This window comes from Lasioglossum baleicum, chromosome 12, assembly GCF_051020765.1.
Source record: "Lasioglossum baleicum chromosome 12, iyLasBale1, whole genome shotgun sequence".
Classification (NCBI taxonomy): domain Eukaryota; kingdom Metazoa; phylum Arthropoda; class Insecta; order Hymenoptera; family Halictidae; genus Lasioglossum; species Lasioglossum baleicum.
The window spans coordinates 12,784,060-12,805,270 of NC_134940.1; the positions used below are offsets into that span (position 1 = coordinate 12,784,060).

Sequence of the window (21,211 nt, forward strand, 5' to 3'; positions counted from 1 at the left end):
GCTCCTACCGAATCGACCCGAATCGGCTCGAATCGCCGCGCGAAATCCAAAGGATCAAAGGATTTCGGTCTAATCGCGACTTTCTTTTATTCCACCCCCTTCTCTCGCCTACCCCCTCCTCGGCAACCTGCCTCGCGCGATCCTTCGATCACCTGCAAACAGGCTGACACGCTCTCGTCGATCGTCGTGATCGACGATCCCCGAGGAAAGTTACCTGTGGATATGTTCGCGAGCGATCTAGACGCGCTGTTGCGAAATTCGGGGCTAAAGCCACTCTAAACCGCGAAAACAAGTCTAATTCTAAGAACTTTGTTAGGGGAATCGAATGAATAGATTTCTTGCGGTTACGCCGAAAATCTGTGGATGTAATTTCGAGCAATATAAGAATATAAATAATTTAATTTAAGATGTCCTAGTTTTCCACGCTGTAGCTACCGAAAGTCGTTTTAATTAACTGCCTGGCACCGTTTGGCTCAATCCGACCATAAAGTTAGCCTTCTTTTTATGGAATATCAGCTCTGATACCTGTTACTGCGTAAGACGATTACTTGAGCGAGTTTAATAGGCTCTTTAATGACTGTTTTTAACTTTGAAGAAGCTTCATGAGCTCCTTCTAAACAATTATCTCTCGTGGGGAGCTATCAGATTATATTGCTCGAGACAAATTATTGCTTCACCGATAGAATTATTGTGCCTATTGAAAGCATGTTACTGAAAAACCTTCAAATTTATTTACCTTTGATTTACGACGGCTATAAAACGGTTAGGGTGAGGCGTTTTAATACGCATGGAACGATACTCGGTGAATTTGCCAGATTATTTCGACAAGTATGATTACAGAGAACGCGTTAATTACATGACGAGGTCCATCTTTTATCGCGACGCGGGTCTGAACAAAATCTGATCGAAATTAGCTCCGAACAAATACGAAGCGGTTCTGAATGTCGATGTTATCTAAGCTGGATCGCTCACGACTCCATTTTCTCGAGCAGTATCAAATTTTCGAGGCGATTGACCGCTGTTCGGACGTTCTTTAGGTCGGGCCGCGTGATTGACACCCACTGTCTCCTTCCACGTCGATCTAACACCGCACAGTGTGTTATTTTCCCGATCCAGCCGGTCGAAACTCGATCTGAAACATTTATTCGAAACTATCATATTTTCGTTTCCCAATTTTTTTGTCTTTATTCTTTATATACCATAAATCAATAAAAATGGGTACGATCGAGCACAAAATAATTAACAGAGAAATCAGGCAAATAAACGAAAGCGTTGCGTCACCGGTTGTCGAACGGTAGCGCCGGGAATCCCAGGTGTTCCATGAACTTCTCGAAGGAACGAGACTAGATTCGAAAACGGCCCAGATTTCGCGGCGATCCACGGGTCGTCCCCTTGCTGCGCATTCATTCCCACGACTCTGTCACGTGATCAATGGGAGTCATCGCCATTGCGAGATTGAATCGGGAAATACGAGCAACGTTGAAAGCTTTTCCCTTTTCTTACAATCTGTATCGCGTCTTCATTGGAAATTTTCCTTTTCATGCGATTTGCTTTGTATCTTCCAGTGGGCCAGCTTTCTGACAGCGTGACCTCCTCTAGCTTCCGACCAATAGCGTCCACTACTCGATAACGTCGCGAAACGACCCTAAAATCAGAACAATCTATTCCTGTGAGTTACTTTTCGCTCTTTTTGCAATTTCCGCGGCGAGTTCGCCCATAACATCTTTAGTCCGTTGTCACGTGGCGTCACCGACCAATAAGCAAGCAGCGGCCACTGCTCCGTAGCGTCGCACCGTGGTTCGACGCGTTAGCATTCCAGGACGTTCGAGAACAGCCTTGGAACCCTGTAGCAGCTTCGCGAAAGGTCGCGATTAGTGTAGCGCGCGCGCGTACACCTGCGCAAACAGTTTCGAGCGGAAACGAGAGCAAGCGCGGACCATGGTCAAGGCGAACTGGTTCCGCGAGCGTATCCTCGATAATATCTTCGGGAAACGTCGCGTCGTCGAAAAATCGCGGAGACAATGAGACAGCGGAGAGAGAGACAGAGAAAGAGAAGAAGCTGGTCGGCTCGTTTAACGACGAATTATTCCGATCACGAACGGTCGCTCTTAACGAGACCGACGCTGATGGAAATCAACTATTCCCCGGAGTGCCCCGCCCGACATCTCGCCGCGACCTCGTGGGTGGGTCGACAAACCGTTGCTCGACGGGCTACGCTCTTGGGTAATTGTTATTTCGGATCGACAAAGAAAGAGATAGTGACCCATCGATTTTATTTGTTCGTCGAATCGCTCGCTGTTCCCGGAACAATCATTTCCTCGTTTGCGGCGCGCGATTCTACTGGACGCTTTTTGGTGGGCGCTGTTAGCCGTGGTGATACACGTTGTCAGCTGGCTGATATGTCACCGTGGCGGGAAGGTTGAGCCAGGGCAAAAGGGGCGGGGCCAAGATCGCGATAGTGGGAGAACTTGGAGCAGAACTTACAATTTTCTTAGAGGAAAGATATTGTTCCGCAGGGCTTGAAACAGTCAGGCAAAATTCCCTTCTCCTGGTTTTTATAAAATTATAATGTCTAATGATAACATATACCAATACTTTTATATCCGTTTTGTCTTTCCACTAGTTCACGTTTCACCTACTCATTGTTGCTATCAAAGAGTCTGACCTGACGTTGCAGTGCTAGGGGCCAACGGGAGGATCCCATTAGGATGTGCGCAAACATTCGAATATCGACACGTTGTTTGCCTGGCGCCTGGTTGCTTTTGACGGTTCAAGCAAACAAGACGGGATCGGTCGTCACGCGGCCGTTGTCGGTTTTGACGTCAGGCGAAAGAATAAAATTTCTGATCCGTTGTTCCGAACGAAAGTCAGCATTCGAAAGGGAATCTGCGTCGCATGCTCTCGCACGTCGCGCCGGTTCCTCCTCCCCAGCGGGCACGAGAAGGTGCGAGAGAACGGGAGCAAAGTCTACGCCTCGCCTTTCTGTTCACGGTGATATCGCGCACCGTTCCATTATTTGTCGCCCGCGATTGCAACGCTGCCTTGTGAACACCCGCGATCCGGCTGTAAACCACCGGGAAAGTAAATTATGGTAATGGCATCGGCCTACGGTCGTCTAAGATAAACGACACCGGCAAGGTGATTGCCACGCGATAACCGCAGGATCAACGGCGAGATCCCCCGCGAGGGATCTACGAGCCGGATCTGTCGGTGGATTTCGATCGCGTCGGACAACCATAATTGAACGTCCCGCACTGACCGAATTCGAAATTACCGCGTTACGCGCGTTGACGATCGAAACTAAATACACATCGACGATATTAATTTGATTAATTTATCAATATAAATAATTTTTCCAGTTTTATCTGGTTAAATAAGCTATTTTGACTATATGGAATTTCTGAGGCTGCTGGTCGGGCAGTCAAAGTGTTGAAGGAAGAGACTTTAGAAACGCTATGTGCCCCGAGTGGGCGTGGTTACGTTGCCCCGGTTTCAAAGGAGTCCCTCTCGTGGCCCGCGAGGTAAACTGCGTCATTGTCTGCAACATACAGTATAGTTTCGTTCTTCCTAGATCGCTTATTAGACTGCAAATATTATGCATTTATAGAACTGTTGATACAATTCTAAAATTGACAATACTTAAAGAAGTTCAACACGGAATGTGTCCATAGAAATGTTTAGCACACCCAGCTTGCAAATTTCAACGTCGCACTAGTGGAAGATTATTATCACTAGAACTACAGAACTGCAATTTGTTTAAAAATAGACGCGACACAGTTGCTTTCTAAATGAACGCTTGGTCGCCGAATTTGATTACTTTGACACATCAAAATAAACAGGAAATTGATTAGATAGTGCACACTCTCGCACAGTCGTGTTGAAGAGTTCTTCCAATTTCTGTAAGTACTCTTATAACATATCAGATGGTTGAAACATTTTTATCTTTAAGGAAAAAACAATGTCGCTCAATACGGGCTGATCCAATTTAAGAACCATTAGGTGGTTCAATTTAGGGGGTTAACCTACGTTTAATGTATAGGTGTATCAAACAAAAGCTGATGCAAGTTTCCGAAAAATAATGTAACAACATAGGAGGTGTTTCTTAACAAATACACCAATCAGAATGAATAATTTACTTGCTAGTGAAATGTTATATCTTATCTAAACTGGAGGTAAAATTATATCAACCGGCATCAAAATTACAAGTTCACGCTAAAAAATGCCGGAAAAATCAATTCAGGCTATTTTTCCCAGCGAACAGCAATCATCCGATAATGGAACTAGTGTAGTCTTTGAAAACGTTCTTCTGGGGAAAATAACCAGGTAAATTTACTCAGGTGTGTACTCTACTGAGAATCCGTAGTTCTGTTAGTGTCGAGATCGAAGAGAGGAGATGCAGGAGAGTTTGGAGGCTTGTGGGATCGTTGAAGAGGGAGGCCTTGCGTAAATTTTCGCGCAAATCCGATAATTCTAAGCACGCGCAGCGGATCGGCACGCCACACTCTCGGCTTTGGCTCTTTCAGCTCTTTGTCGACGGGCTGCGAGCCTCCCGCTCCTCCTCCACCACGGACGAACGACCGACACCGACGATAAGACGTCGGTGGGCTCGACGCACGTGTCAATCACCATCTCGTCACGCGACACGCCGATGCGATCCTCGAGCAAGGTCGGATTTTCCCTCTTGCTCGCTGCTCCACGTTCACACCTGTTTGGTGATTTTCTCCTTTTCTCTCTCCGCTCTTTTCACTCCTCCCTCTTCTCTCCAAGCTGCTTTCCCGGCAACGGCAAATCTCGGAAATCGAGCGTGGCCAAGCTATAATCGTAACACGATATTATCCACGCGTTATCGCCACTCGAGGCGTCTCGAGACTATGTTATACGTCGCTAGATCAAACTCGATAGATCCCAGCGCGTTACGAGTTTACCAATTGAGAAGAAGTCTAGGGAAAAGGGTCCTCTATGGGCCCGTTTCAGATAAATCGTCTGTAGCCACCTGTTATGAAAATGTTCCCCTGAAATTTCATTTTGTACCCTAACAATTGAGATAGATACACTGCTATGTCTGTACTCGTGACCGATAAAGAAAAACAACAAATGGGTCCATTCATATTCTATAAAGTATGTGACTTTCTTCAATACTTAAACGTTTTGTAATTTATGAAATACAAATTGAAAAATGTAAACAGTACTTGGAACAATGGTATAGCAATTTGACTGCGAATTTGTCAATGAACTCCTTCACTTAACAGTTATAGAATGTTTCGGTTTCGTGAACCGTATTTCATCCAGTTCTAAAATGATAATTACAACAAGGCTAATTGCAAATGTACAATTCTCGATGGCCTTTGAAAGTATGCAGATTTGAGCCTCGTTATCGAAGATGTATAAACATAGCACGAGTGTTACAAAAATAATTCATAAAACACATCGTTGAACGTCGACCGGCGCGTCTCGGTTCATTCTTAGCTTATCGAAACCTTTAACGGAATAGATAATATAATCTGCGTCGACGATCATGTTAATGAATCGATACGGAAAAATCTATATTCATGAGAAGATGTGCTGTCTATTTACGACGCCCTCGACCGTTCGTCGTTTTCCCCAGCCGAAGAAACTTTCCGTGAGAATCAATAGGTTCTAACACACCCCCTTGAAAGTCGATTTATCACAATTACATTTCTTCATTCTCACTGATTTGTAGTTTAGTATGCCAAGTATATGCCACCGGAGTTTCAAAGTTCAATCCCCACAATTGGCAAAAATACACGCTCTTCGCAGTGCCACAACATTTAGGCGAGCAAATATTTTGTTCACCAAACAGTAACGCATATACTAAACAAATTTTTAGATCCGATACTTTGCTTTTGATTAGCGAATATTGTCTTCCATCTTCATTAATCACGAATGATGCGTATAATCTTGTTTTTCGTTGTCGGCGGAGGTCACAAAATGAATTACTTATATCATCAACATATTAATCTACTAGGGACGAATTAACGAATCGCCGATGACTCGCCACTCTGTTAATAATCAAAGATTAATAATTGATGGCTTTTTGATCGATTGTTCAAACCGATAGCGATTTCATTCGCGAATGGACGAGTTATCGCGAGTGACGTGGTTTAAGAATTATACTTTTGGGGGAAATTGCCGAGCTATCTGTATACAGAACACCGTTATTAAGAGCCTTGTTAATCACTTTAATATTAACTCCATGATTATATCAACAATGGTGGACTCCACTCAGTACTTCACTATCAGTATTGCTTCGCGTTTGAAATTGCCGCTGCTGTTAAAAAATTGAAACCCTTAGCAATCCTCCGAATTGCAGACTTTCGAAAAGTACAGGACAATCACCGATACGGAAATTGCTGATATAGTTAAGTAAGCAAAGCTTGCCAGAGTCGATCAAAGATTCACGTTCTTTTAAGAACGGCTTAGGCTTGTTTTATCGATCGTTTTCAGAGGGCTAGGTATCATCGGAGCTTTCGAGTACCGGTGATTCGAGGAACCGGCTCGAGCGGACCATTATTTTCGAAGGCGATTGTTTGCTGCCGGTTGTCAGACGTCGGTTGGTAAATCATTCAGGATCTTCGTTCGTTGCGTGGGCGTGTCTCCGGCGACGTAACTCACTCGTAAGAATCTCGGTCGAGTCGGGTCGCCGAATCTGCGTTCAGGATGCGGCTGGTTTGGTGGTTGCTTGTCTGCTCGTCGATTTTCCGGATAACAGTGGCCCTTGACGAGGCGTTTGCTCGATTAATCGTCGACTCGATCGATCTTCTATTCCCACCGATAACAGTGTCAGCGCATCTCTGTCGCCTGGGACAAGGTAAGAGAACTGGCCAGACGAAATCGTGGAATTGTGCAACACTCGCTGCAAACATGCAATTGCGTAGGCGTTCCAGCTTAATAAGTCTCCGTCTCTCTCTCTTTCTCTCTCGGAAGAGGCTGAGCTGTCGAGAGAACGCGAGCTACCCTCGCCCGGAAACCGATTCAGCGAAACCAAGTTTCACATACATAGTTGCCTCCACAGTGTATGATCGAATTGCTAGAGCCACCTGCGCGTTGCATGATTGCGAAAGCTCCTGCCCGATTTTCACAGACCTTAACACGTCCGTACCACCGTCACGGATATGCAACGTCCACAATCTTGCAGTTTATCTGAAGTCTGAAGATAGTTAAATTCATTCTTCACACTTTGTTGTCTAAAGCCGTATCACACAGCGTAATAATCAGCGATTCCATGACTTTCTTATGCTGGATCGTTTAACACTAGGTTTACGATTATCGAGATTGCATCCACGAGGAATTATTCAACAAATTTAAATAGAATTAAAAAATTGAATAGGCACGCTGTCGTTAGTTTGACAAAGTAATGTGAAATGACATAGTTTAATTGCACTCCAATAGTTAGCTCTATTTAGAACGTGAATTGCTATTTCGTGGATAGACCTGTTCGATTTAGATGATTCGAGAGAAGTGAAAAGGGTTAAACGTTTCCAACATTTGGCCTTTATCAAGGAACAGTCATTGTATCACCGCCGGCTCAGACGAAGGCCTGCAAATATTCGTCATACTTTGTGCGCAATTCGGTTTTATTTCGAGTTTGATAAAACCTTTATGGATATGTAGAGCTGCTCCTAATTGAACTGAGAAAACGTACGTCAGTGATATAACAGAATTGTAGACAACGTCGATGGAGACGATAAATTCTCAACCGCAGATAAAACAATACCTTGTCGGACGATATAAAAAAGCTCTGAAGTGGCGAGCACCGCGATGAAGTGCTTCAACACTTTCAGTTGTGAACAAAAGCAATGGAGACGATATAACGATAAATAATCTCATTCCAAAGAAATAAAATGACGAAGTATTGGGTACGAATCACATGAGAGTATCAACCCCCAAACCTATCAGCAATTACTATTTTTAATTTCCTTCCACATAGAGATAAAATGAAGAAAAATCGTGAATCTTTGAGAAATATTTTTCATTGAACGCATCCTATAATTGCGTATTATCTTCAGTAATGTTGCACTTGAAAATCGATGCAACAACGATTTGTGACACCGTACTAATCGGTTTCCTATCTATAGGACTCTAGATGACTCCGCGCTATCAAGCAGGAATTCGAAAGGTCTCTTTCAAGCATTTATCCCGGAAGATATCATTAGATTACGTTACTGGAGTGATTTTGTGTTACGATTGAAATTGCTACCGCCACTGAAAAATTCGCTAATTAATCCTTTGATACGAATCACTCGATAACGAACAATCTCCTCCCTATATTTTTCGCGGAAGCATGATAACTTGATGTATTAACTGAACTGCATAGAATGGAATTGAACTTTTACTTCTATGAACAAAGACGATGACGACAGATGTCGAAAGATTTTCCTCGGCATACAAAGATGACTGAACGTTTCGACGAACAAATAATATTCGTATTTTATCATTCTATTTGCGTTGCTATACAAACATTTCCTCCGGTTTGTTCACAAACCGCAATCCCTAGATTCTAATGTTTTACGATTTTCATTAGAAGATGGAATCGAGCTATCTCGCGAGATGTCAAAAGCAGGATTGATCCACGAGATCTACAGAGACTCGGACGGATACGCCGAGAGACTGCGCGATCCAGAGGATCATCAGAAGCTGCGCGTGCTGGACCTGGACTGCGATTATGCGATTCCGATGCTGCTATCGGTGCGATGGGAATGTTAATCCAAACTTTCTCAATTCTTTCTGGCTTATTCCGCGTATTCCAAAGTTCTTGTAATCTTGTAATCGTTCAAATCCTCCGTAATCCTATACCGGGTCGGGTATATCGATGAGAACCACTACTAATCCAATTACAAAACTTCTTTATTTTTCTTTGTTGCGTCGACGCGGCCACAAAAAAATAGTATCCCTTTACGATCTCTGTCACAGCACAGAACCGAGAATCGGCTTAGATCGCGACTTCACTGTAGATACAAAAAAACCGTGCCAACATATTTGGTTTTCCCAAATGCTTATCATCAGATTGCGGATTTTATACAAAATATCAAAACAGTAGAAACATTTAAAATGATTGATCGAATTAAGAAATACATGCGTATTTAGCTCTTGTATGTTGCAATCAATGCATCATTTCTATTTTGTATAAAAATCCGCAATCTACTTATCACACTAGAGTAGTTTAAAAAGTTCGATTGAGAAAGAAGTGAATCAAATAACTAGAAGCTAAAAGTTGAAACCTGCGTGCTCAAGTTACGTTGTTTCCAGGCGAACGAGATCGAGATGTTCAATGCCCCGAACAGATGGCTTCTACTTCGAGATCGACGATCGTATAAATCCTCGGATCTCGCGTCGGTCGCATCCATCTTTAAGAACGCGAGGGTCCTGCCAGACAGTGAGGTGTTCCTGGCGATATCGCGTGCGAATTTCACGGAGATCCGATCGATCTACAGACGGAGTCTGTTCGGCGAGGTGGTGATAGAGGATCGAGGGACCTGGACAGCGGATCAAGGCCTGAGTACAGGAGATGTGCTACCGACGTCGCGGCGTCGACGAGACCTTTACGGGACTCTGCTGAAGTCGTGCATCGTGGTAACTAAGAGCAATTTCGTGTGACGTAAACATGCGAATTCGACTCGAGTCCGATCGTTCTCTCGTTTCGGTCGATTGATCATTGGTGATAGAATCGTTTGTAAAAGCGTGCGCGATTCTCGAGATCCCAGATGTGATAGGAAATTTGTCTCCTGTGATTAGATAATGTGGAAGTTTTTTCTTTTTCTCTGATGTTCCTACCTCTTGTCCGAACAAACACGAGTATACGAGTCGAATCGAATCGAATGGCATCGCGTATCTGCATAGCTGTAGCGCCGTCAGGATCGACGGTGGATTTACGAGTGTGCGTGGCACACCGATAAATCAGCCCGGTGCATTTGCGTTCGTAGATCACCGATCCCGATACGATCAACCACTTAACCGATTACGGAAATAAGCATATAGATGCAGTAACGAAGGCCAATTATCACTGGCTGCTGATCATGATGGCGAGAATGAACGCGACGTGAGTATCCTTCCCACGTTTTCCTGCATCCTCGGTTCGATCGACCACGGTAATATTGTCTTCGCCGGTGGAATGCACGAAATAGCTTATAGAACTGCGAAACGAGAACAAGAAAATCTTCTGGATTCTCCATTTCGTGCACACGTTTTTACATTATTACTGGTACATTACTGTGGTTCGCAACGCTTACTTTTTAGCATAGACATCAGCACCACGAACTCGTGGGGGTATCGAACCGAGAACGGCTCGTGGAGTGGGATGACGGGGATGTTGCAGCGTCGCGAGATAGACATAGGAGGCACAGGCTTGTTCCTCATCCATGAACGGCTGGGCGTAGTGGAATATATGCAACTATACACGCGAATGCGGTAAGGGGTCGCGCTTCTACACTATCTGCAATGGAAAATTCCCAACCAGAAAATTTCAATCCTTCGCCATTCGGTAGATACCACCAAAAGAGGCTAACTCTTGTCTTAAAATAATTTTCCTATCTCTTACAGTATGCTAGTTAGCAAGATAAGACTGAAAAATAGCAAAATCTTCGGAGCTAATTTTAACCTCTCGGAGGAATTCAGATAGCGAAGAAACATTGCGTGATACATACCTATGCCTGCTCTATGTATCCTCAAAGTTTCGTAACTTCCTGAATATCCGCGAGATGGAAATCGTTAATTGAGGATGAAAATTTTTAATTAACATAAAGATCCGCAGTCTAGTTATAACTACCGATATCGCAGATGGGCCTTCATATTCCGCCAACCCCTGCTGTCGTCGGTGAGCAACATCTTCACGTTGCCATTCCACCGGTCTGTCTGGCACGCGATCGTCCTGTTCCTCCTCCTGGTCTTGGTGATGCTGTGCTTATCGACCAAATGGGAATTTTATCGGGGCACGTCAGACTACTGGGAATCGTTGAACCCGGCAGAGCAGACGATCAGCGATAACATGATGGTCCTATTGGGCGCCGTTGCCCAGCAAGGTAGGCTAGCTTTAGCTTTTTGGGCTACAAGGTAGTCACCACACACACGGTCCGTCTTGGATTGCGGAGCGTGTCGTCCTTCATACGCATTCAGGAATCTAGAATCGAGACTCGATCTCGAATCCGACAGGCTACTACTACGAGCCGTACAGAGTACCGCCCCGCATCGTCACCCTTATGCTGTTGATCGCAGCGATGAGCCTGTATGCCTCCTACACGGCTAACATCGTGACCCTGCTTCAGTCATCTACCGATATGATCAAGACCCCGGCCGACCTATTGGTCAGTCCGCTTAAGTTTGGTGCGCAAGATATCGTCTACGCCCGTCACTACTTCTCGGTACGCGTGCACTATGCGACTGGTTGGCATAATCTTTAAAGCTGGGAAACCGTATGAGAGTAAAACTCTCGCGAGTGGACCCTGTATTGAGATTCAGCACTCTCAGGCCACTCGAGTGTGACTCTTATCACAGTGTCCAATTGTGAGTAACTGTACTATCGAGAGCAGCATCTGTGTAATCGTGCTCCGATCACACAGGAATTCCAAGACCCGGTGAAAAAGGCGATAGTAGAACAGAAAATCGAGCCGAAGGACGGCAAACACAACTGGATGAGCCTCTCCGAAGGGATACATCGCATGAGGACCGAGATGTTCGCAATGCATGCTGACCTGGGTGCCGCCTACAACCTCGTGCAGGACACGTTTCTGGAGGACGAGAAGTGTGGCATCGAGGAGATCGACTTTATGAACAAGCAGGATCCGTTGATGGTGATTCAATTAGGGTCACCGTACAGGGAGTTGATAAGGAACGCGTAAGATTCATAGATCGCGTAGATTAAAGAGGAGTCCCGTAACACGGAGTCGGCCGGTGAACCGTTTCGGATGTTTTTCAGAGCTCTTCGGTTGCACGAGACCGGGGTGAAGAGCAGGGACGAGCGTCTGCTGTTCACAGCAAGGCCCAAATGCCACGGGCAATATAACTTCATCAGCATCGGAATCACCGAGTGCTATTTCGCGTTGGTCTCGGTGGGGTACGGAGTACTTTTGAGTCTATTCGTGTTAGTGCTGGAGCTGCTGTGGTACAAATGGTATAGCCAGCAATGCACACCCTGTTCTCTTTATCTAATCTCTGTTCGCCTAATTTCCTTCCTGACGTTCCATAGGCGACAACGGCCAACGACCGAGATTAATTGGCCGCTGGGAGAACAAGTGTTCGATACCACTGTCATACAACGTCCGGATACAGACAAAGCATTCGAGTCGGTACAATGAACAAATAGAGATTGAAATCAATAGAAAACCTTTCTATGCACGAGGTATGTACAACAGCAGGGGTTAAACTCGGGCCGGTAGAAAGTGCCGATAGTAGTTCTTGGTGAATTCCAGCATCACGTCCAGGGTGCAGTGAGGCAGATCGTCGACACATCTCGCCGGATTGCCAGCGACCCGTGAAAACGGCGGAACAATGGTCTCTGGAGGTACCACCGCACCATCTTCGATGTGACAGCAGTCTTTCAGGATGCTCCTTCTTCCCTGTGCAATGAAATCATGTTACTTTGTCGTAGTGTCCACAGCTTCAAATAAAACAATCGCCCATGTACGTACTATCACTGCATCTTTTCCGATGTATACGTAAGAACCGACCATCGCTGCATTCACCACAGCACGTTCTCCCACAAAGACATAGTCTCCCATCATCAGGGGAAAAAAGGCAACCCTGAACAAACAGAAGACATAATGTAGCAGACTGTATTTTCCAGAGTAAAGGTAAAGCATCATCTGCATGCCAGGTAATAGCTAGGCAAAGCGTAAGAAGATTCTACAGCCAATGGCAACAATGCGTGCGATCCCCTACTATTGCGTGCATTGTCGCTATTGGCAACATAAAATTAAAATACTATAAAAAATTATGATACCTAACGTTCTTAAAAATAGAGTACCATCTACGACATTCAGCTATGGAGGAGAACTTCTCATAATCGATTCATGCATAGGAAAAAGATAAAAGCGAACAAAAAAACAGTACGAACCCTCGGCTGAACTTTTTGAACGGTGGCCTAATAATGGCGTTCTTGCTGATGATGCAGTAACGACCCGTCCGAACATTCGCCAGGTCGCCACGAATGATAGCATCTGTCTGTACGATCACCTTTCCATGCAATACAATATTTTGCGAACCGCAAAGAACGGTTTGTTTGCTAACCTTGTTTCCCGACGCCTGGAACACCGAAATCCGAGGTTATGTTTACCGCAATTCTCTTCACCAGTCGTTTCTTCGTCGCAATTCTTTTTAGCTTACCGTCTCGACGTACTCCGCCTTGCTGTAATAAACGTCCTGCGGTTCCATAGTCTTTATTTTAATCCCAATCGAATCACCAAAAACGAAACTTCGAATCGACTCCACCTATCTGTCACTGCGACATTTCTGGTATGGCGACGAGTCATATCATGTTGCGCATGCGCTCGAGATGATTGCTTCAAAACAAAGTTAAATTCTAAAAATCGAAATGATTATTGATGAATTATTTGGATTCATCGGTAAGTCTACATTTATATTCAGGTACACATACAAATCATTAGCGTACCGAGTATTTATAAGAAACGACGATTTACTTATTCCGGATTCCGTTCTCGCGGAGACCGCCACAAATTTGAAGTCTCCCGCCATCTGACGTCCGTGGTGCGAACCACAATATCAAATTTGAATCTGGCGAGTTCTCCCGCGTTTCTTTATTATGACATCTACTCATAATATTGATCATTCATACGTTCAGAACGAAATACAAAATTGTATCTTTTACAAATGTTTGCTGTCTAATTGTTATGGCCTGAAACACGAAGTGAGATGCCTGAAACACGTTCATAGTCGTACAGTTGTCCACCATGTAGCTACTACTCGCAATACAGGATTGTAGTGGAAGATTGTTACGGGTACGAGCGAATTACAGGCTTCTCACAGCATTCGAATTACTGTTCATCCTCAAGGCCATTGAACGGGCATCCATACTAAATAAATAGCACTTGCCCGGCCTGCATGTTTTGGCGTCGCGGTGCCATGGAAACGAGACGTGGGAGGGCCAGAGTCCAGCAAGGCATGCAACCGAACCGACATCGACGTCGATCGTCGACGCAGGTGTCCGAGGCTCGTGGACTTACCTGTCAGCAAAAACGATGTCGTTGTTCAAGACGAAGGAATGGTGGAGAACTGCGTGCGGTGCGAACGAGACCTTCGATGGACGATGTCTGCTGGTGACATCATTGTTCGGCGAGGAGAAGAAAGACGTGCTCGTGGTGGGCAGCCACGACGGTTACCTGAGGATCTACAGTCCCTCCTCGCAGTGGATCGACGAAACCAAGTCCCCGAGTAACTACAAGTCCACGGACTCGATGATCGAGACGAGGATCGGCGACTGCATCGTCGATATTCAAACCGGGAAGTTCGTCTCGTGAGTACCTGCGCCGCGCGGGAAATTCAAAAATCGTGGAATAAGAAGGTGACTGGTTGCAGGGGCTCGCAGGATCTTCGTCTGGCGGTGCTGACCTCGACGAAATTGAAAGTCTACAATGCTACTCTGGCGGATGGTTCTACGGAATACGGTTTGCTATTTAACATACATACTCTGGTATTGCTATATTTTTATAGAAGTATGACTGACTGAATTGATAGGCGATTGTCTAGATGTAGAGCGGTCTCTTAACGTTGTTATCCCCAAACAATGTATCTATCACGCGCAGTAGCCCATCAATAAGAAAAATATTTGTGTAGAAATACACCTTGTAAAGAAATAACTAGCGCAACCAGCGGGTTGCCTTGCCAGAGGAGCCCGTAGGAGACAGACGGGTTGCCTGGCTAAAGGGGCGCGTCGTATCCGAGCAAGTTGCCTAGCAAGAGGGGCGGGAAGAAATTGGACAGGTTGTCTAGTTAAAGGGGCACGAAGAAGCGATACAGGTTGCTCGCTGACTTCCACGAGCTACACTAAACTAGCGTTAACGACGTGTTCGAAGATCGGTATGGTTACGTTCGCTGAGGATAATTCCCGGTCCCGATCGCGTCAGCGTGAACCTTTCTCTTTCATGGCCGAAGAACGATCGGCTCTCCGTTCGACCCGTCAACACAGATTCATTCCGTGAACGCTCAGTCTCATCCGACAGGGGATCGCTGTGACTTGAAAGTCGCCTACGAGCACCCGCTGCCGCGGTATCCGGTGTCCCTGACCACGGGACCCTTCGGCGGCGTCCGCGGCAGGGACTTCCTCTGCGTGCAGTGCCTCGACGGCACGCTATTTTTCTACGAGCAGGAGGTGTTCGCGTTCAAGCAAGTCCTCAGGAGCCGGCTGTTGCCCGAGCCCATCGTCTACGTCGCGCGGAACGACTTGTTCATCACCTCGAGCACGTCATGGTTGCTCGAGTGCTACAGGCACGTTCCTTTCTTTGTTAAGGCTGTCGTCCACACTGAAACAGCCTCGAGCGACTTCTTGTTGTCACCTCCTTTTTTATCCACTAAAGGAAGCGACTTTCTCAAGATACATCAACTGCGAGTTGCTCGTCGTTGAATTAGTACAGAGCTTTTACAGGTACCAAAGCATGGCGGAGTGGGTTCGAAGCGACGCCAGACGCGACAGCGACGAATCCGTCGATGACAACGACAACGACCGTCGACCAAGGGGACAAGGTCGCGTCGAGGCGGACCAACTGGAGCCGGACTGGACCTTTAACATTGGGGAGGCGATCCTGGACATCCAGACAGTTACGCTGTCTAGCTTCGAGATGGGAATCGTGGTCCTCGGCGAACGGCACCTGTACTGTTTGAGGGACAACTACGCGACGGTCAAGTACGCCAAGAGGCTCGAATACAAGCCGCTCTGCTGTCGAGCTTACGTTATCGGTAAAAATTCTGACGATTCTGACGATTTAATACTTATCTGAGATCTATGATACACAGCTCAAGATTTCTTAAAAAGTTTTCTCAGTAACATAACAACTCGCTTAGGGATTACTATTTAAATGCATACTTTTGATCAAATACCAGAGCCGGATGGAAGGCTGATGGTGATCGTGGTCGCCGACACCAGCACGCTGATGATCTACGAGGGCACCAAGCTCAAGTGGTCAGCGCAGCTGCCCTTTGCTCCGGTGGCCATCGCCAGGGCGCACCTACAGGTAAAACACGCGTGTACGAACGTAGCGAAAGGGTGAGAGAGACGAGGCTCGAACATGGACGAATGATGCCGGGGTAGTTATCGTTCCGACGTTATCTACCGGTTATCGCAGCGCGCAGCGTCGAGCAAGGTTGCCCCGTCGTCGTTTTTCCGGAAGATACTAACTGCCGGTTATTAATTGGCTCGATACTGAGAAACGGCGACGGTTCGTCTGCGGTACGAGCGAGCGGCCTGATCCGGTTACGGGTAACGATCCTCTTCAATGCTCCGGTTTCAGCACCTGCAAGGTGCGATCGTCGCGTTGTCGGACGATGGCCGACTGGAGGCTTGCTACTTGGGAGCGGAGCCGGGTCTATTCGTCGCGCCACCCTTGCACTCGAGAGGGTACGATTACACGGCTGCAGAAAACCAGCTCGCGGAGCTCAGGGCGATCCTGAAGAAGACCAAGTCCTCGGGTGAGTCACCCGGCCAGAAAGAACCCAAGACCCGAATTACAAATGAATTGCCAATGAACAGCCACAAGTGTACACATCAAAATCGAAATGTCGAGGGTTCCCGTATGGTAACGATCGAACGCGTTTAAATAGAGGATCGATCCAAAAATGCGATGTCGGACGCAGAGCTGATCGTCGCCCTTAACGTTTCGCCGGATCTGGAGGTTCTAGGACGATCCATCCACGACGACGACGACGGCAAAGACAAGGATGATCGACCGCTGGCCTGCAAGGTTGTTATAGAGTTATCTTCGTACGCGAGTCTTCTTGACGTCCAAATCTGCGTGGAGGTTTGCAAGCCGCTGATGGTGACGCACGATTTTCAAATCATCCCGAACCTGCGTAAGCAATTGAGTTATTATAGTGTTGGAACTATTCCTCTTTGCAGGAAACGATGCACAGTATACTTGGGAAAATAATAATGAGGTTGCGTGAGCGTTGTCCCAGCTTCGTAGAAAGCGGGAGCAACGGAACCACGCCCATTAGAGCAAGCCACGCCTACCCGTGAACGTAATGTGTCAATTACTCGCTTTCGTCCAGGTGATCGGTACATCCTAGAAACAACGGTGTACGCAAACGAGGATCTGCCGCCGATGTCGTCTGAGATCGGCGTGATCGTCACTTACCGAACGGACTCCGAAGAAGGAGGATTGCGAACGGTTAGGAGGACCGGCCAGCTGCCGTTGAAGATGATGCTGAAGAGCTGTCCGCCCGAGAACGCGACCACCTTCACGACCGTTATTAAACGGAACGACCCAGTCATCAGCCTGAACCATCTGTTTCCCGGTAAGCGGCGGACTCTGCCCGAGCCTGGTTCCTCGAAGAGTCTGGGCGGCGAACACCGACAGCCCTGGATCCCCTACGGTGTTCGGAAAATTATGATCAGAATCGAGAGGTTCCGGGCCGCAGCCTAATACGATAATGGCTGCCCCGGAACGACTGTATTCGGCGTTCTCTTTTTTCGGTCGGTCGACGTTCACAAGGGGCAGTTTAAACCGTAATCCCTATACTTCCAGAACAGGGATGTCTAAACTAGCCTCGACGAGAAGCCCGTTCACACGGGGTCGAAAAAGTCGTTTGGTTTTTTTTATCTTGACCCTGCAACAGGGTAACAGCAGGGAAAAGGTTGGATCATTCTTAAAAATTCTTTCAATCTCTGTCATTCGATGTGTCAAGGCAGATTGATAAAAAAAAATCAATTTTCCATTCTATTAACTATAATGTAAAACAACAATGGAAAACAATGCTTTCAACAATGTCTTCCTACTGAATATTTTTAAATTCGATATGTCTAAAACTTCTATGTGAAATATTCTTTTCCGATTTTTCGATATTTTCAATAGTTGAGAACACACTTGCGAAAACCCAAAAATCTAAAGCAGATATTCATTAATAATCATAACAAGACACAACTACCATAATCATACGAACGTGATGATCGGATAACTTCGATATAAAATCAGCAATTTTAAGTTACTGGGATTTTTTAAGTATCCTGAATAAAACGTAGCTACTGGTTCACAGAGCTGACTGGACACCGGACTCAGGGACAGAGGCAGAACTTGAACGCGTTGGGGATGCGGCACACGAGAAACGACCACGCGGTCACGATCGTTTCCGGCAACGCGAGCAATCGGTATCGGGTGCAATCCAACGACGGATTGTCGACGACCTTGGTGGTCCAGCAGCTGATCGACAGGTTGGAGGAGAAGTCGCCGGGGGGTCTGTCGACGACCATCAGCCAGAACCACCTTCGGCTGACCCAATCCCGAATAGAGGATCACTTTCTCGCTCGTCGAAAAATCGAAGGGATCACGGTGGGGTCGCGATCCCTCTCGCTGCCAACCTCGCCACATTCAGAAGCTCATGGTTTTCGTTTTCTGCGTTAGAACGAGATCGGGCTGCTCACCGTTCAGCTGAGGAACATCGAGAAGAAGATCCTGCGTACCGTGCGCGAGAGGAACACCGGATCCCTCGCCGAAACTGGGCTGCCGTTCCTCCTCGAAGCGACCTGTGCCTCCATTTTCGCGCGTCTCGAGGACCTCATCGCTGCCAGAGCGGTAAACTTGCGGCGAAACACCTGCAAGATCGCAAGGGGTTACTCTAGCTTCGGATAAATTGCATTTCGCGTTGCAGGCGCGGGACCGAGCCGGCCACGAGTTGAGCTGCAGTTGCAGACTGTTGCTACTGCTGTTGCGTTTGAACGCGAGCCAGGAGAAGTACGCGACGATCGAGGCTGCGATCGGTTTCCATGCCAGCCCCTGCGACCGATTCGTAAGTAGAATCCTCCGTCCGGAGTTCTCGAGAAGCTGACTTTTCCTCGAACGTTCTTCGCCACCTGTCGATTCGTTGCACGCCAGGACTGGGAAGAGATCGCCGACGCTGCGCTGACCACCGTTCTCAGGTCCGTTTCCAAGAAGCCCGCCGTCCCGGAGACGAAACCGACCTCGTGGAACGCGATGGCCCCCATCGCATCCATCAAAGAGCTGGCCAGGCTCAAGAAACGCTTGGCGCACGTGATCGAGCGCGTGGACGATGCGAACGGATCCGACATCGCCGAGATCGAACCCGGCGACCAAAACGATCCTACGACCTCTTAACCCTGCTGCGGGGTCTCATGCGACCCCGACTACGTTTCCTGTACACTACCGACTTCCGTTGCACAATCTTTGCAAATACACAGTGTCTCTTCGAATCGTACTCTTCTATTTTCTAGACTCAACGTCTCCTGGATATCACCGAAAACGATCAAGCGTCCTCTCAAATCTGCTGTGGGGTCTCTCGCGATCTTAGCAACATTTTCTGTTCACGCACAGCTCCAATCGCACGTGTCAATTCTAAGCGAAACCTTATACAGTCATGCGTAACGACGGGTATACATTCTGAGACGTCCATCGACAAGCGAACATCATAGAATGAATTACGATTGTCTAATGATACGTGTGTATTTTTCTTTCTACTTTTGAAATTGATCTACTGAAAAATAAAGTACAAACTGTAGGCCTGCTTAGGGTCAAGATCATCAATATCGTTGAATTTCATACTTTGTCCAACTGGAACATCTCCGAAATGTTTAACAACGGCCGTCGTATACGCGACACGTGACTAGTAGTAAATATTGTCGACTTATCAGCTAAAAGAGTAGAGTATAGATATTTTAATTTATCCTGTGTGTGTGATGTAGGTACTCAGATATGAAAACATCTTCGCAGACTCTTATAATGCGCCGTTGCAGTTGTGCGAAGTAGAAGCTTCTCTCGATTTTTCTCCACGATCTCCGCGCGTCGCCTCTCGATTAAAAATAATGACATCAAGGTCGCAGACGTTGTTCGTCCAAGGCTGGCAGAAGATGCTGCGCCAGCTAGAACGCACGAAAAATCGATGCAATGATCGCGCGATACGGAAAACTTAACACGTTTGCTACCACCATTTATTCCGCTGTCTGTCGTCGCTATTAAAATGTTTTACCAAATGCAACGATCCTTCTCTAAAAAAACAGTCATGGATTCTGAGTATCATACTATGTGTACTACTGCTCTGAACTGTGACGTGTGTAGAATTGGTTGCTCTATGTTTAAGTAAATTGCGAGATCGAAGAGAAGTATTAAATGTGGATGGTGCATATTGCTTTCGAAAACTGACGAGAATGAATTTATTCCGATTCCGCGGCATTTTTATCGCGGTATATACTTGAATAATTTCCCACGGAGGCGTCTCTATAATTTCAGTAATTGTGAAATAAGAAACCGGTCGTTCGACCGTGGCAGCGAACGTGTTAAAGAACAGCGTGCGCGCTTGTCTGTATAAAATCACTGTAGAATTAAAACGCGACGCGATGAAGACCGATCGCAGGGGACGGTAACTTTTATGTAACAGCTCGTGCGTCGCGAGCGATCGGATAATTTTGTTCCGTGGAGTATTCAGCGGAGAAACCCGAGGAAACTCGCGGCTCGGCTCGGATCGCCACCGGTGATTCATTCGGCAGCGAGACGCGAGGCGCCGCGATTCTGCTTTTCCGAGGTTAATTAATCGAAGGAACGCGAGCCGAGAGGTCTACGCTCGACAAGGAGCCGGCCTCCACAGTGCCAGCTTTGTCCGCGGATTTTCTTCTGGCCGAATAATGAGCGCGGAACCACCGCCGCCGTCTGCTTGAAATTTTGTAACCCGGCCGGATTCCGACAAACTTGCTCGATCGCCGATTATTCTGTTATTCATATTATGGATTGCACGGTTCAATCAAATTCTTTAGAATATATTCAAGTCAACGCGTGAATATCAGTACAATTTTAATTGAGCGTCGATGAATTCATATATGAATGTTTCCGCATCGTCACTCTCCCAGGCAAACTTCAAGAAAACATGGTCTAGAGTCTGGAAGTCTCGATCATTGTTTCGACACGTGAGAAACAGCCTGACAATTACATTTTGTGGACATGATCTTTCACAGACATTTCATGAAATTCCATTAAACCTACCGAGCATGAAAACCAGCTAGTATGTATTGCGTTATAAGAATGACAAG

General features: G+C 46.5%; 4 protein-coding genes across 7 annotated transcripts in view; 2 read left to right on the top strand and 2 right to left on the bottom strand.

Annotated features, from left to right (window-relative positions):
* Picot (putative inorganic phosphate cotransporter protein picot) overlaps window positions 1-12,356 on the bottom strand; it is a 45,435-nt gene extending 33,079 nt beyond the window's left edge. Inside the window, exon 1 of the mRNA XM_076434270.1 lies at window positions 12,338-12,356. The gene's annotated coding sequence lies outside the window, so the exon portion shown is untranslated. The remainder of the gene's footprint in view (window positions 1-12,337) is intronic.
* Window positions 799-13,497, bottom strand: LOC143213924 (dynactin subunit 5-like). Of its 4 annotated transcripts, XR_013010064.1 has the most exons (6): window positions 13,336-13,497; window positions 13,067-13,254; window positions 12,642-12,753; window positions 12,338-12,569; window positions 1,282-3,538; window positions 799-1,132 (listed from the first exon to the last, which is right to left on the bottom strand). XR_013010064.1 is itself a non-coding variant. In XM_076434290.1 (5 exons), the coding sequence occupies exons 1-4, from the start codon at window positions 13,381-13,383 to the stop codon at window positions 12,372-12,374; spliced, it is 546 nt and encodes a 181-aa protein (XP_076290405.1). In that variant the 5' UTR covers window positions 13,384-13,496; the 3' UTR covers window positions 799-1,132; window positions 12,338-12,371. The 4 variants fall into 4 exon arrangements, 2 of the variants coding, with proteins under 2 accessions (XP_076290405.1, XP_076290404.1); XM_076434290.1 differs by lacking the exon at window positions 1,282-3,538 and having other exon boundaries at window positions 13,336-13,496; XR_013010063.1 differs by lacking the exons at window positions 799-1,132; window positions 1,282-3,538 and adding an exon at window positions 8,848-10,450 and having other exon boundaries at window positions 10,784-12,569; window positions 13,336-13,496.
* LOC143213931 (ionotropic receptor 75a-like) lies at window positions 9,283-12,308 on the top strand. The gene is made up of 7 exons (XM_076434301.1): window positions 9,283-9,591; window positions 9,942-10,057; window positions 10,255-10,425; window positions 10,795-11,036; window positions 11,167-11,375; window positions 11,574-11,848; window positions 11,930-12,308. The coding sequence occupies exons 1-7, from the start codon at window positions 9,283-9,285 to the stop codon at window positions 12,306-12,308; spliced, it is 1,701 nt and encodes a 566-aa protein (XP_076290416.1).
* A 602-nt stretch (window positions 13,498-14,099) lies between the features above and the next one.
* On the top strand, window positions 14,100-19,812 carry LOC143213908 (protein PTHB1-like). Its single transcript, XM_076434260.1, has 12 exons — window positions 14,100-14,482; window positions 14,545-14,633; window positions 15,189-15,453; window positions 15,611-15,921; window positions 16,066-16,196; window positions 16,473-16,650; window positions 16,783-17,031; window positions 17,230-17,475; window positions 18,214-18,506; window positions 18,579-18,749; window positions 18,826-18,963; window positions 19,050-19,812. Exons 1-12 carry the CDS (start codon window positions 14,208-14,210, stop codon window positions 19,287-19,289), a joined length of 2,586 nt encoding a protein of 861 aa, XP_076290375.1. The 5' UTR covers window positions 14,100-14,207; the 3' UTR covers window positions 19,290-19,812.
* Window positions 19,813-21,211: the final 1,399 nt, after the last annotated feature.